Here is a 15,620-nt window from a genome sequence, read left to right as displayed (position 1 = left end):
TAAGGTAAATACAAGTTTTATATTCTATATGTTTTATATTCTATATGTGTTTAAATGAGAAAGAATGTACCCAATTTATACATTTCTACTTTTGCACATTTATAAAAACAACCAAAAGGCATCAAGTTCAAATGATAGATACAGCTACAATATATAGCTACAATTAATGCTTTGTCAACTTTCATTACGTGCTGACCCTGAATCAGTCAGTAACATGCACATGACTAAACACTTTATTGTGAAGTCGCATCAGTGTGTTCTTTTTCACAGCAACCATTTTGAGATGCAATAGTAGGGTAAACACAGATGTTACCAATGGTACTAAATTAAGATTCTGTTCCATTCTAATCAAACAGAGTAAGTGTGCTGCTATTCTGCTTGTTGGCTCACTGGAAAGGCCCTGCTACACTAAATGGAACAGAGCCTTAATTAGTATCATTGGTAACACCTATGTTTACCTGACTATTTCATGTCCAAATAAATGGCTGCTATGAAAAAGGTCTATTGTCAAAACAACATTTAGGGGTTTAGTGCCTTCCTCAAGGCCACCTCTGAGTGTGATTCAGGGATGTGACAGCATTTCTCAATCCTTTCTCCATCCTGAGCAGAGGATCTCAACCTCCCAGCATCAGAGCAGCTACCACCTACCAGCATCAAACCTTTCAGCTGCTGCTGCCCCAGGATGATATACTGCCATGGGATCCTGCTCATCTCCAGTCAATGCGTGTGAGTGGCTACTGTATCTTTTCAATAGACGTTCCAAATGATATGGCCATAACAGATGGAGGTCATGAATCAAAGGTCTTAAACCACCCGGCTAGCTGATGTGTTCAACAGGTGCTACTGTCCGATCTCCTCTGGATACACAACCTGGAGGCACCACATAGAAATACAGACAGAGTCGAGGTGGCTCTACTGTCCTGCTGTCTGCTGCCTGTGTGTCCTTTCTACCTGGTGCAGGTCTACATCTGAGCCTTGCATGGACCACACCGACTATTCCTGCCTTATGTGAACTGAGCTTGTGAACGCAATGACCCCATCAAATCAACAAAGCCTGAGAGGAAGGAGAGGAAAAAAAATATGTGAGCGAAAATTCTGCACAGCATATCAAAGCATAACTCGCGTACCTCTTTACTTGGCCCAACTCAAATTAGAAAAGCATAAAAGTGCTTCAAAAATAATGATCACACATGTTTTGAATATGCCGAATTTTAATTGATAATAAATTGTACTTTTGTAGACCCCAGACTACGCATTGAAGTAGTTAAAGGTGTTTTTTTTAATAGACATAGGCTGGAACATCAGAGGAGAAGAAAAATAATTCATGGCATTTGAGGTTGTTTTGAGGAGTTTCAGTCTGATAATTGAGCTAGTTCCCTCAGCTGAACTGTAGGTTGCACCTATGAATGCTATAAAATTCACCAATTGGACTCAATCCAAGATACATTAGGGGGACAATAGTGTGCACATATGTACCACTAACAACCATTAAGAAACCATAAGTATGCGTCTGTGGTTTAGAGAGACCCCAATCCAGTGGTTCCAAACCTTTTTGGCTGATCGCTTCAAATGTTGCAAAGTGGGGCCTATCTGTAGCTTTGCCTTTAAACCAAGAACCACAATGTCCCCGGTTTGAGTCCAGCTGCAGATCTTTGTTGCATCTCTCTCTCATTTCCTGGAGTCCCTATTTAATGAAATGCCCACAAAATAACAATTTACGAAAATGTTGTAGTCTGACCTCTGATCACCTGTCATGGTCTCTGTGTGAGTTTTGCTCAGTTCAACCAACAATATTAGATACAGTCACTCTGAGGGTTTTATAGAGGCCTTAAGAGTTGAAAGTGTTAAGTACATCACAAAAGTACTTTTTGTCATTCAGATCGTGTACTCAGGTAGGCAGTTAACTTTAATGTATCATGTACATGTAAAGATAGACTGTATTATATCGTCTTGTAAATAAAAATACAAATAAATTCTCCTCTAAACCATCCCACTCAACCACCATCTTCCCATGTCAATCTCCAAACTATCTCACTTACCTCTCTACCCCAGGAAATACCAAAAATAAACATAATGTATGCACTGCTATAGAAGCCCATTTCTGCGAAGAAAAGAAAAAAAATAAGTATTCATGGTAAATCAGAATTATTAGATTGTAAATCCAAATTATATTGAATTAAATACTAATTTAATTTAGTTACTTCAAATTTAGACTCATTTCACTTATGGTAACCCATAATATTGACTTACAAAAAGTATTTAGATTTTTGGACATAAATATATACATGCATGCAGGCAAGCATATGCCAGTATAGCATGGAATCTACAGATGTGCCATACATAAACATACACATATATAAACCAAAGAATTACTTGTTTGCATGTCTAAATGCATGCCTGTTTGACCTTTTAGATATTATCTTGGGGGTGTCCCAATCTCAATATTGGGCACCACTCAATCTCTGAATAACCCTAATGCCTATGTCTTCCCCTATTATTCACTTATTAGTCATTATTTCACCTATTTAAGATATTTCTTCAAATTGTATTTTATTTGGTCAAACTCCTATTTTTAAAGCAGTATTTTGGACAGTACTCACACAGGATCATACTAGTTTATTTTTAGTGTTCAGGATTCATATTCTGTAAAAGCTGCAATAATTTATTCACCAAAGCCAGCAGTACATAAGACTTTAACATTATTAGCTTAGAAATTAGCTGTGTTACAGAACCAGTTCAACCCACTGACCTCATGATGTGCGCAGGAACGATCAGTGTGTAAACTCTAGATAAAACTACATAAACTGTGTTCTTAGTGTGTATCGAAAAGTGATAAAATAGCTGGCAATGAAAAGAACGTTTGGTAGGTTTGTGTTGTTGATATGTTGTTTATATTGCTTTCTGATGTGATCCAAGGTGCTGCAGATCTAATATTTCTCTGCTCCAGAGCCTCAACAGCTGCTGAAGTGCAGGTCTGAGCTCCCTGGTGGTTTTGCCAGTAAAGGAACACCGTACATGGGCTGATCTCCCGCCTCCCTCACCGCTCTGGATGGGAGAAACAGAATCTCATCTGGGAAGTAGAACACCCTCGTCGAAACCCACCAAGGCCTGTTCCTAGTAACCCAGAGACGCCTGCTGGCACGGCATGAAACACATAACTCTTGTATGGGAGTGGATCTGAGGTTTACAGCTTGAGCTCCTTACCCAATTAGACTGGATCATGGAGGCAAAACAAAGTTTTTACAATGCCACAGGGGTCTTTAGAATGGATGGGTTCTGTTTGGGGAATGGGGTAGGGGGGCAGGGTGGGCTGGGGATATTCTATTCCCATATCTCTTTTATCACAGCCTGTCAGATTAGCCACACAGGTACAGGGAGCTTTCTGTCCAATAGGTACAGAGGCACCCAAGCCAACAAAATTTAACTTAGATTGGTCACTGTGTCATTGTGTCATTGTGTACCCTGTTCTAAAGGCTTTGAGAGATAAAACAGTCTGCCCCTAAAATAAAATATAATTCAATATTACATATGAAAAAAGATCAACAAAAGGAGAATGAAGAAAAATCCCAAATCTTTATTTTCTTCGCACATTACTATAAAATTATACAAAATGCCACTTAGTTTCAGACAGAATGTAAAGTACAAAAGCTAGACAAAAGAAAAGCTTACATGATAATAAATAGCCAAAAAAGTAAGAGCAAGTAGATAAAAAAATAGATGACTTATTGTGAGAAAATGTGGTGGTTAATAAAATATATTACAACTCATTCATTTGGATGAACCAAATCTACCTTGTTGTACTGTATGCACAGGTTTATGGATGTATTTATACAACATGAAAACAGAAATATAGGGTAAATGTATGAACTAAGAGTGTGCTCATATCAAAAGTGCCAGGTAGAAATACAGCTGGTAAGTAAAAGAATCAAAAGTTTGGTGACAGTTAAATTATGTACATAACGACTCAATCGTGTCTGTTTTGTGCTTCAGTGCAAGTCTGCAATCTCCATTTCTGGTGGAGGCAAGAGAGGGCATGAGGGGAGAGTCTGGGGGATTATGGTAACAAGAGGATCATGATGGATGTCTCATGGTATTTCAATCAACACCAATGGCCACACCATAACAGAAAAGCTCCGCTGCGAACAGACCACAAAAAAAGACATATGACAGGGTTCCTCATGAGGAACTTCTGAAAACATTCAAAAACAGAAAGAAACCCATTAAATGTAGTAAGAATGGTCCTAATTCAAAACATTACTGCAAATAATGTTCAAAAGATAACAGCCTGCTACAGTGGAGTCAGGTTTTAATGCTACATCCCTAACCCTAACCCTAACCCTACTGAGGGCTGTTGGTGATCGCTTTAAGAATGTCACACGTGTTCTTAGAGATGACCTCTCTCAGCTTCCGTATACGACGAGGGCTGGAAGCGCCCACATAGCTCTCTGGCTGAAGGACGGCCATGCCATCGTTGGCGTTGCCCATAATGATGACCTGTCCCTCTGCGGCGGCGCCCGTGATGTTCGGGCACGGGCAGTTCCAGTCCATGTTGAGGAAGGTGACCTCAAGAGGCTCCTTGCCAAAGAAGCGTAAACCCATCTTCTCGTCCTTGAGGATCTCTTCCACAGTCACAAGGGCGTGGCCCGAGTCCTTCTCCTCTGTGAGCTCCGTCATGCGACCCAGGATGACAAAGTCGCTCCGGCAGAAGCTCGTCACCATCTTGCCTCTCGGCTTGCAGGCCTTGCAGTGGTGGTTTTTCGGGTAGGGGCACATCTCCTCGCAGGCTTCTTTAGATTCAAAGTTGTTGTCGTTGCCCTCACATCCTCCGTAGATAAAGGACTGACACTGCTGCAGAGTTGCGCTGTAAGCCCAGCGTGGCTCGTAGGCCTTACAGGGGCCCTGCAGGCTGGGGAGCCCACAAGGGCCTGACAGCTCTGGACCGCAGCACTGCATACACTCCTCGTATGTCTCAAATGCCTTCCTGGGCTGCTGGCTGTTGTTGCTCTGGCAGTGGGTGAAGGAGAAGCAGTTGTTGGTCTTGGGTTCATAGTACCAGCTGACTTTCTCCAGCTCACTCCCACAATCCTCTGTGCTATCAGGGGGTTTCAGACACTCTTCAGGCAGGCAGCGGGTCACATTCTTGGGCTCAGGGGTCTTGGGTGGCTCTGTGGGCAGCACAGTGAGTGGGTGGTTGGCCTGCACTGAGCCAGACGGGTTCTGAGCCGCGCAGGTGTAGATGCCTGAATCATGCGGCTGGGCGTTGTAGATGACCAGCTGACCAATGTTAGTGACCACCATATTCCCTCGCACATGATTAGGCCTCATGACTACCCTCTCCACCCCCTCTGGCAGTTGCTTCTCCCAGGTGATCTCAGGACGGGGACGACCCGTCACGTCACACAGGAAGCTAGCGGTGTCACCCACATTTACAGTCTGGTAAGCGGGGCTGTTGACCACGACGGGCGGCTGAGGCTCGGTGGGAGGCGGGATAGTCGCCTGAAGAGGAGCAGTGGTAGGACGAAGGGTGGTCGCCTGGGGTAGTGAAGGGCTGGTGTTGGGCCAGGTGAGATGGAAGCGGCAGGTGACGACAGATAGGGTGATGCCCTTGGAGCACGCCTCTGCGTCCATGTAGCACTTGTTGTAGTAGGTCATGCCGTCAGAGGCGCAGGTGAAGTGCGGCTCCCTCTCGCAGCGGTCTCGGCACTTACACACAGGCTGGCCGTCCCAGATGTCACACTCAGACCCCTGCTGGGTGCACATGAAACTGGCACAGGTGGCTTCCTTGGGCATTCCCATAGGGCCTTTCTTCCCGTCGACGTAACGGGCTGCCACACAACTCCGATTCCCACACACATTTTGGCAACACTTCTCAAAGGACTCACACTCCTGTAAGAGGAGAAGAGAGACGTTACAGATTCAGGAGGCTGCATGCATCTGGAAGGTATTTTCATAAAGTCAACAATGATACAATAGACAGAAGAGAGATTAAATTAAATTTAGATAAGATGGAGAGATGCAAGTGGATAAAAACATGTCAAATATAATTTTTAGAATACAGAAACTTCTTGCAAAATAAGTTCACATGTAAAAACTGTCAAGCAGTTCAGGATATTTAATTCTAAAAGGTTAATTAAAGACTTTACCTGATCAGATTCACACTCTCGGGTACAGGTGCTCATGGCATCCACCCACAGGTTGGGGTTCATGTCATTGGGGCAGATCCCCGCGTGTGAATAAGTGATATTGGGCAAAACTCCGACCTGGTGCTCCATCCACACTGACACACACGCCAGGAACCAGATCCACCGTGGAAACAGCATCCACCACATCTCCAGAGCGGGACACAGCTCAACAAGTGGTGAATTTTTTTTGTTTTTTTAAAAAGTTTTCTTTGATCAGGTTTGAAAGTTTTCTTTGGAGCAAACTCCACTTCTCTGAATATAAAAATAGGTGAAACGACGACAAAAACTCAAAAGCGCATCACACGTGTGTGAGTCTGCGAGTCCGGACGCTGTGTGTCAGCTGATTGATCCAGTTTGGTGTCTCACTTCTGCGGCGATGATGCTCTATTTATACTGCCGGTCTGCAGCCATCACCACCGACATCACTCGCCAAGTTTCGACTAACATGACAGTTACGAGGTGCTCCTGAGATGCTGGAAGAACCTTTTTCAGAAGTCAGTGGTGTGCTTTGGGCTGGGACTGGCGGGGCACCTGCCTGTTAAAAGGATTGCTGGTAACCCCGTTTAACCCTTTGCGGGCTCCAGCGGCGCCAGAGCGCACTGTGCGCAAAGACGCACGGAGAGAAAAGACTCAAAGGCAATTTGTTCCTTTAAAAAACAATATTATTTAACAACAGTGCGAACTCAAACCACATGTTCAGTTAATACAAACCGACCATGTTTAATTCAGCCGTTTTAGTTGCAATAATTAGAAATGATACTGCACGTGTACACACATTAACTACACTTTAAATATATGTATGATGGTGTATTATTCATATGTAGAAACTTTTTTTATATGTAACTGTAAATCAGTATATGTTTACTTACCTGATGAAAGAATAGAATAACAGAAGGAATTAAATGAAATAATAATTGAGATTGTTAATATATTTAATTCTCATCATTTCAACATATTTGTTTTTGCACCTTTTTTAAAACCAAATTCTGTGCTGAAATTCTGTTTAAATTTGACCACTTTTATTACACAGAATCACATCCTGGAAAATACACATATTGTTGGATGCATGTAGATTAAATTCATATGTATATATATATGAACTTTCACATTCAACACATCTAACAAAATGAGGAGTGGGAAGATTATCATCTGTAGAATTGGCAATAATAAAAATAAATAAATACAGGTTTAAATGATAATAGGAAATATGTTCAAATAAATAAATAAAAATTCTCCTCACTTTGGTGCATTACCTCAGACAGTCCACTGATAAATATGAGAGCTGCTTTTTTAAAGAACTGATGTTCAGAGCTTCTTCAAAGTCTTACTGATTAGATTATACTGAATAGATAATTGTATATTAATAACAATAGACTGAACATTTGTAACATTTTTAAAAAAATGTTAACATAATTGTAACATTTGCCTTGGCCTTTCACAAATTGCTACAGAGTTTCACTATGATTGATTTTTTTTTCCTTTATGCAAATTGCTGTGCAAAAGGTTTGAATTACCCTCACAGTAAGTTCAATTCTGCCGATTCAAAGACCTACAGAGACATGTTTATTACCTGGTATGATCATATATAGTAAATGTCATATTAAGAGTTTTTCCTCCTGTCTCAGCTGTACCTACAGTACATGTGACCAGTGATACGTGACTGCTGCTGCACAACAGTTTCCATTCTTCCACCAGCATTCAGCCGTAGACTTAAACATGCTCTACGTCCTACAAAGCATGTCTTTGTACACAGCATTAGTTGTGTCATACAACTACTTTGTGTGGATTTATGGAAATGTACAGACGCACCAATTCCATGAAAACTGCTGCCGATACAGGCAGTAGGACATTATATTGACAAGAAAAGCTTAATTGTAATATTATAACAGGTTATCACCTAACACTCAAGAATTTATTTATGAGTCTGGCTTCATACCAAGGACTTAAAATAGCAAACACAACTCTTGATTACACCCCTTTTCAAATCTGACTCAGGCCAGCAGAGGTGAGATGAGGACAATACAAGTAAAAAAAAAATACTTTGAAGATCAGGTGATGTGCTCCACACAGTGGGCGTGTGCATTGGCAGAGCTTTTAATGAATGAAGGTGTTATTATATTTTGCGCCGCTCATTCCTTTCCTGTGTAAACTACTTCGACTGGTTTCCTCCACAGTTCAGCTGAGGACAGGGGAGCTATTAGACCGCCTCCTAGTGCAATAACAGTGGACTCCCGCTGTGTCAAAGTGTTGGTGCGGGAGATTGTTTGTTCCTGATGCAGACATGGTGATTTTTTGTTTATGTGTGTGTGTGTGTGTGTGTGCGCGCATGACAAGCAAATAAATAAAACCTGTTTATCTCGAGCTTGCTGAGCTTCCAGAGCTGCAGATCTCAATCCTGTAAGAAGGATTATATTTGCTCTCTTTCTCCAATGACAAACAACATTCTGCATGTATGATTAACTATCAGCTTATTTTAACAGCTATTTACTGTGTGTCTGGGGCTTTCCAGTGATTTATGAACTGATTGCAAACCCTACAATCTTCTACTTCTCTTATCTGTTCACTTTCACTACAATCTGCCTGCAAAATTACCTCTGTGACACACACAGACTTTTAGATGTAAATTTTAAGAGCTCAACAGGGGCGGATCTAGTGGGGTGGCACCCCTAAAAATGCCTGGCCACCCCAGCTGACACCCTAGTTTGACAAATTTAACACATTCATTTAGATACATTTAAAAAGGAATGTGTTAAAAAACAGAAATGTATTTATTGATCTCGTAAGAAGTTCAATAAAAAAAGACATGTATTTGAAAAAACAATTTATTGATTCCTAATGCCATGATTTACTAATGTACCACAACTATGTAATGTTTTTGAGTTCAAATATCTTCATTTGGGAGCTTTTACAAGCAAATATTAATATATGGGATTACTTGCGATTAAATCAGCATATATTTCTGAGACCCCTTAAAGTCTCCACGCCACCCTCTTGCCACACCATGAATATTTCTTTAGATCCACCCCGGAGTTCATATTGCTGACATAAATAAAGTCAAAATATATCCTGTCACTTCCCCCAGGAAGAAGTCGGCTCACCTCACACGGCCCTCACACAGTCTGAACCTGTCATGTACAAATGACATGTTTCATGCGGAATTAATAAACTCCTGTCAAACCCAGTGAAGACGGATACATCTCCGGGCTACAGATGCGTACTAAATGATAGGCTTATTATTTTTCACTCAGGAAAACATCAACACACAGGGCTTTCAGTGGAATAAAATAATAGTATACCCTGAAAAGCACAAAGTCATCCAATGGCACGTCCTCAGGCGAGAGGTTATTTGAGGATTCGAGCTTCAATAAAAGTAACAGCTACTAGAAACTTTCTTCAACTACATTCCTGTGTAGTTTGGAGAACGAAACCACACACCACTGAATTTACATAAGATATGAGATCCATTTAAAGAGCAAGTTTGTGGTCCTCAGTCACCAGCTTCAGTCCAGTGTCAAACGCAACAGTTCCACGAGCTTAGACATTAGACTATTAAGCATCCAATAATGAGCTTATTGTACCCTGTAGTGTGCATTTGCAGTACACTCATTGGTTTAATTTTTTTTTTGTGTCACAAATTCACATGAGAACCAAAAAATACAAAATAAATCAAAATATAAATAACATATTACACAACGGAGGATTAATGCACAACACTAAAGCCAAATTTGCTTTCTTGCAGTGAGTTAGATGAGAAAAGTCCACTATCATATCTGTTCAATGTAAATCTACATCCGGCAGCCAGTTAGTTTAACTTAGCATTACAATTGGAAAAGGGATAACAACTACCCTTGCTTCAGCAAGGACTTCAACTTCAGGTAGTCACTGCTCGTGCCCAGTAAATAGTCCAAGACCCCTGTTACACTTTAATGTTTTCAAGTATTAAACAAACAACATATAACGTGATAATTAGTGAGATTGAGAGATTGATAACACTATGATGTCATTCTGTTAAATATGGAGCTACAGCTAGCAGCCTGTTAGCTTAGCATAAAGACTTAAACAGCTAGCCTTGTTCAAAGGTAACAAAATCCACCTACCAGTACCTCTAAAGCCCACTGGTTAGCACGTTACACGATGTATCTCCCGTTGCCAAGTCGTAACTAAGGTTCGTCCTATATATGCCCCTTGATGATGGCGTTATTCCTTACAAATCCTTACATAAACTTGTTTTTATACCTCTAGCTCTGATAACTCTCAGTAGGCTATTCCCAAAACGTCAAACTATTCCTTTAACCATTTTAATTATTAACTTAAATGGTTTCCTTTTTTTGAAATCAGAAATGTAAGGTATCAATATATTTTGGGTCGGTCTGTCCTCATATGGTACAATGAATGAGAAATTCACCTCATTTGTAAATGAGCCAGCCAGCGTTTATATCTGCCAAAAGGAAAGATGGACAATACAACTCCTGCGGGTCAACCCCGGCTCCAATTTTTATTTTAAAATATTCTGTAACTTTATAAAGAACAGTTTGACATTTTGGGAAATACACTTATTCGCTCTCTTTTCAAGAGTCCCATCAATCAGAAGATTGATACCACTGCCATGTTTGTATGCTAAATATAAAGCTAGCCCGTTAGCCTGTTAGCTTAGCTTTGCACAAAGAGTGGAAACAAGGGGAGACAGGTAGCGTGGCTATGGACAAAGGTAACAAGATAAACAAATTTAATACAATGTGTTAATTAGTGAGCTTTACAAGTGCTGGTAGGTGGATTGTGTTACCTTTGGACAGAGCCAGGCTAGCTGCTAAGCTAAGCTAACTGTCTGCTAGCTTCATAGCGTACCGATTGGAGAGAGGTATTGACCTTCTCATTGAGTTTCCAGCAAAAGCTGATATGCGTGTGCCCCGTAATGCTGAACCATTCCTTTAAACTTTACAGACCACTGTGTGTGGTCCAAATATAGCAAAAGAACATCAAGGAAACCTATCATTCACAGACATAACATTGAGCAACAACGTTCAGAAAGAAGAACAAGGAGCTTCTTGCTTTGTCACTGCGTTCCTGCGCCTGCAGCACAAACTGATGAGGCAAGTCAGCAGCCGGCCAGAGCCAAACCTCCCTGCCATTTCATGCAGCTTTGCCCATAGGCAGAGACATTACTGATCAAGCTGGCAGCCGAGCACTGATTCATCCTGGGCCATCAGCCTCTGTCAGTTTTTGGCATGTCGGAGAGACAAAGAGAGTGTGTGTACGGCCTCGGTAATTGGAGGAAAACATTGAGAAATGCTAACCGCAGTTTCTTCTGTAGAACATCAGGCCGTGGTGCGTGTGAGGCAAGAGACATCTTGCTGCAGAGGGATCTGAGGTGAACTCGTCTTCTTAGTCCTGTCATGCTGCTGTACTGTCTACGTGTCTGTCTACGTGTCTGTCTGTGTGTGTGTATTCCTATTTTGGATATCTTAATCCCAAATCAATCCTGAGAACTGCCATTTTCTCACCTCTAGGTGATGAAACACATCCTCCACGAACAATCCAGTCAGTATTTAAGTGTTATACGATGCTAAAAGTTAATAAATTACAAAATACTGAGACCATGTTCATCTGTTTGTCTACATAACTCAATTCAATTCATGTTTGTGCTTATCTTTTAAAAAATATATATATTTCTGTTTTTTTTTTATTGCCTATAATGGATACTGACAGCTGATGATTGAGGTCAGATTCAGAACCATACCTGCTGCAGTAAGGACTATGTACATGGGGGGGCAGCTCTCCCAGGTGAGCTATCGGAATCATGTTTGTCCTTATCTGATGTTAAGGTGTTATGGTGTGTGTGTGGTTACTGCTGACACTATAGTAGTATTATAGTTATATTACAACACATGTGACCTGTTGTGAGAAGTTAAGGGTAAAAACTGTCCACAGACATCTTTAGTAAAGTTTACACTGCGTCATATACTGAGATACTGACTGACACAAGGTTTCAGTGAAGGGACTGGAGACAGAGGTCCTTCCCTGATTGACTGTGAGTGCCCTCTAGTGGATGACTGGAGGAATTACACTCACATTATTTTATTATATTTCAGCCGGTCTGCTCAGCTCTCCAGGACTGAAGGTTTCCATTAGGACTATTGTTAAATACACACTCAGTTTATTGGGTACACAGATTAATCCTTCCTTTATGAAGGTTGGAATGTTCCACTGTCGCACTTTAGTTTTGAAACTTATACATACTCCTAATATTTGTCCTATCCCATATATATACACGCACACACATCAGTGCGGGTTGTAGCTGCCAGTGCACTCAAATAAAACTGCCTTGCATTTACTAGACGTATGTTACCTAAATGTAAGTGTTCCTGCTGGACACAAGATGTCTCCTCTTTCATTGTAAAGTCAAATGAACTGTTTCTATAGTGTGGTATTACTACTTTTATTCAAGTAAAGGCCACTGTTTGTTTGTGTTTGTTTGTATCTAGTTCTGCAGACAATGAGTAAACGCAGCACGTCTTTCAAAGTCCAAACCCCCAGTTTGTCAACCAGATTATAATGTCATCATAACCTTGATGTGTAAAATCATAGAGTGCCCCTTCAATTAACACATCGATTAGTTCTTAACAATAAAATTACCGATTTAAAGACAGCACACAAACATTGTTCTTCCTTTTTTTTTTTAATAAAGGCATTTTCATATTTCATATTTTGGTGGTACAGAATTCAAGTTTTTTATAGATTTGGTTCACAAAAGAATCACATATTTAGCTGAGCAAACTTCCCTAGATGAAACAATTCCTTAAAAAGTAGCTTAAATAATGGTACAGTACAAAAATAAGTGGGTGTATCACAAAGTGTATGTTTTTTTCTTATGAGGAAAGTACAGTGGCACAGTATTTTTCTTTGTAGAAAAAATAAAATAAAAAAGTTACTCCTTTTTTTTTTTTCTTTTCTTGATGTTTTTCAGCAGTTAGCCGGTTAGAAAATGATACATTCACTGGCTTTCTTCATCCCGCTGGCAGAAGGCACTAAAGAGCAGACTTGGATTAACTAGTACTTGCACATATGGCTTGTTTTTTCATATTTAGATGCCAAAGAGACAATTTCCTCCCACACAGGACAATACAGTCAGTGCCAGAAACTTAAGACAATCACGGAGGAGTATGTAAATGTCCTTATGTGGGTTCAGACAAACTGCACCTGCTAATTGATCCAAGTCTGCAAAGGAGTTCAGGCTTAAGTCAAAACCAGCAGTAAGTGCCCTGAAAGAAACTCTTCAGTTCCACTGCCAGCTCTACAGCTCAGAGTCAGACTGAACAAAGCTGAGCTGATGCTCAACCCTGGTTTGTTACATTGGGACAAAAAGGCGGTTCTACTGCGTCAGTCCTGCATCTTTAGCCATGCCGTAGAAGATTCCTCTCTGTGATAGGAGGTTTGTGGGAGTGTCAAACTCAGCTATCTGTCCCTTGTCCAGCACCAGCACTCTGCAAGAAGAGAGAGGAGAGAAGGATTCATTTATAAAGCCTGCATCCTTTTTCATAACATGCTAAATGCATCTACATATGCATTTTAAGGTCAAGTCCACCTTATTATGACTATGTCGCATATCGTGTGTATCAGTTCACTTTGCATCATTGGCATGACTGTAAGTACAGTACTGCCAAAGCAGGCTTTACTTGTTTTCAAGGCACTTCATGGTCTTAAACCAGCATACATGTCACACATGCTCATTGATCACAATCCTCGGATTAATCGGTTAATCGCTCGTCTATAAAATGTCAGTTTCTCAGTCTTTAAATGTCTTCAGTCCAAAACCCAAAGATATTCAGTTTGATGATACAAAGCAGAGTAATCTCCATATTTTAATTACAATTAAATGTATTACAAAGTACAATTAAGTGTACTTTATCTTGTTTATAAATTCTTCCATAATTACTATGCGTTATTATTTCATTCTGTGGTGGAGCCATACTGCTTTTCTACAATATCCCAGAATGCTTTTTGACAATTACTGAGAAGATCTGAAACCTCAGTGGTTTCACTGTTATGTGTGTACTGCTTCTAGCTGACCACTGTTGATGGAGAAATTAGTGTCTCTGCTTCCTTTACAATAACTTGGAATCATGAAATTCATTATGATGATTCAGTTCTCCAGATGTTCTCCACTGGAGTGCTGCTGCAAATACTTTATCATGATGGCATGTCGCGTACAGCACATTAGTTTGAATGATTTACAGCTTTAAAGGTTTTGTGTTGGCGTTTTCCTTTAAAGCAAGTATTCATACACCGTATACTGAACCTTGTGTAATCCATGATGGTGTTGAGTCTGTGAGCGATGGTAAAGACGGTGCAGTCCTCAAACTGAGTCCGAATGGTGGACTGGATGAGATCGTCCGTCTCCAGGTCGATAGCAGCCGTAGCTTCATCCAGGATGAGGATCCTGGTCTTCCTCAGGAGAGCTCGAGCCAAACACACCAGCTGCCTCTGGCCCACGCTGTACATGCACAACACAGAGACAGAGAACCTTCAGTTTGTCTGGCAGCTACGACCTTTCATTCCAACGTTTATCTCTGTTCCTCTGAGCCCACCTGAGGTTCTCTCCTCCCTCTGAACACTCCAGTTCCAGTTTTGCCGGCTGGTTGCTGACAAACTTGTGGAGGTGAGAATGTTGCAAAGCTTTCCACACCTCTTCATCAGTGTACCTCTCAAAGGGGTCCAGGTTCATCCTCAGTGTGCCAGAGAACAGCACAGGCTCCTGTGGCACAAAACAGACTTTGAGGTCTTTAACGAATATAGACGTCCCCCCCAACGAGAGCAATCCTGTATTTATTTGGTTTTGGTGGCTTGGGAGTATGTTTAGTAGCTTTCAGTCATGTGCAGTAGAAACAGTATTCACATTATGTATGTTGTATGTCAGAAATCATCTCAAGAAATCCAAAACCCAAATATGACATTTACAAACAGAATTTGATTCATTTTCTGTTGATTGACTTTTCCATTTTAAAAGGAATAGTCACTGGCTGTCTTGGTGAGAGTTAGATGAGAAGATTGATGTAATTGTCATATCTGTACTCTAAATCTGAAGCTAGGACCAGCAAATGATAACCTTAGCTTATAAAGACTGGAAACAGGGGGAAACAGCCAGCCTGGCTCTGTCTAAAGGTAAAAACAGTAATGTGCTGGGACAATTTCAAGTGACTTCTGGCGGCTGCTGGTTGCTTGACAACCTCATGATTCACTGAAGTCACTGCTCCCAACAAAGAACAGTTCCAGCACACAACTCCCAGTAAAACAACAACTTGTAGTTTTGACAGTGTGAGATAAAATATGTTCATTAGTGAGCTCTAGATATGCTAGTAGGAGGATTTTCACCTTTGGGCAAAGGTAGGCTAGGTGTTTCCCTCTGTTTCCAGTCTTTGTGCTAAGCTAAGCTAACTTTCT

The 15,620-nt window shown here is 40.9% G+C and overlaps 2 protein-coding genes across 3 annotated transcripts in view; both read right to left on the bottom strand.

Moving 5' to 3' along the window:
- Positions 1-3,573: 3,573 nt before the first annotated feature.
- On the bottom strand, positions 3,574-6,675 carry wfikkn2b (WAP, follistatin/kazal, immunoglobulin, kunitz and netrin domain containing 2b). The gene is made up of 2 exons (XM_035660120.1): positions 6,144-6,675; positions 3,574-5,886 (listed from the first exon to the last, which is right to left on the bottom strand). Exons 1-2 carry the CDS (start codon positions 6,327-6,329, stop codon positions 4,339-4,341), a joined length of 1,734 nt encoding a protein of 577 aa, XP_035516013.1. The 5' UTR covers positions 6,330-6,675; the 3' UTR covers positions 3,574-4,338.
- A 6,181-nt stretch (positions 6,676-12,856) lies between these two features.
- The window catches only part of abcc3 (ATP-binding cassette, sub-family C (CFTR/MRP), member 3), a 48,413-nt gene continuing 45,649 nt past the window's right edge, over positions 12,857-15,620 (bottom strand). For both annotated transcript variants that reach the window (XM_035663809.1, XM_035663801.1), the window contains exons 29-31: positions 14,768-14,934; positions 14,479-14,673; positions 12,857-13,663 (exon numbers count right to left, since the gene is read on the bottom strand). In XM_035663809.1, coding sequence (XP_035519702.1) covers positions 13,552-13,663; positions 14,479-14,673; positions 14,768-14,934 — 474 coding nt within the window. In that variant the 3' untranslated portion in view covers positions 12,857-13,551. The remainder of the gene's footprint in view (positions 13,664-14,478; positions 14,674-14,767; positions 14,935-15,620) is intronic.

The sequence above is a fragment of the Morone saxatilis genome, unplaced genomic scaffold (assembly GCF_004916995.1).
Source record: "Morone saxatilis isolate NCDOM2014 unplaced genomic scaffold, NCSU_SB_2.0 Contig1, whole genome shotgun sequence".
Lineage (NCBI taxonomy): Eukaryota > Metazoa > Chordata > Actinopteri > Moronidae > Morone > Morone saxatilis.
This window is presented reverse-complemented; position numbering and strand designations above follow the sequence as displayed.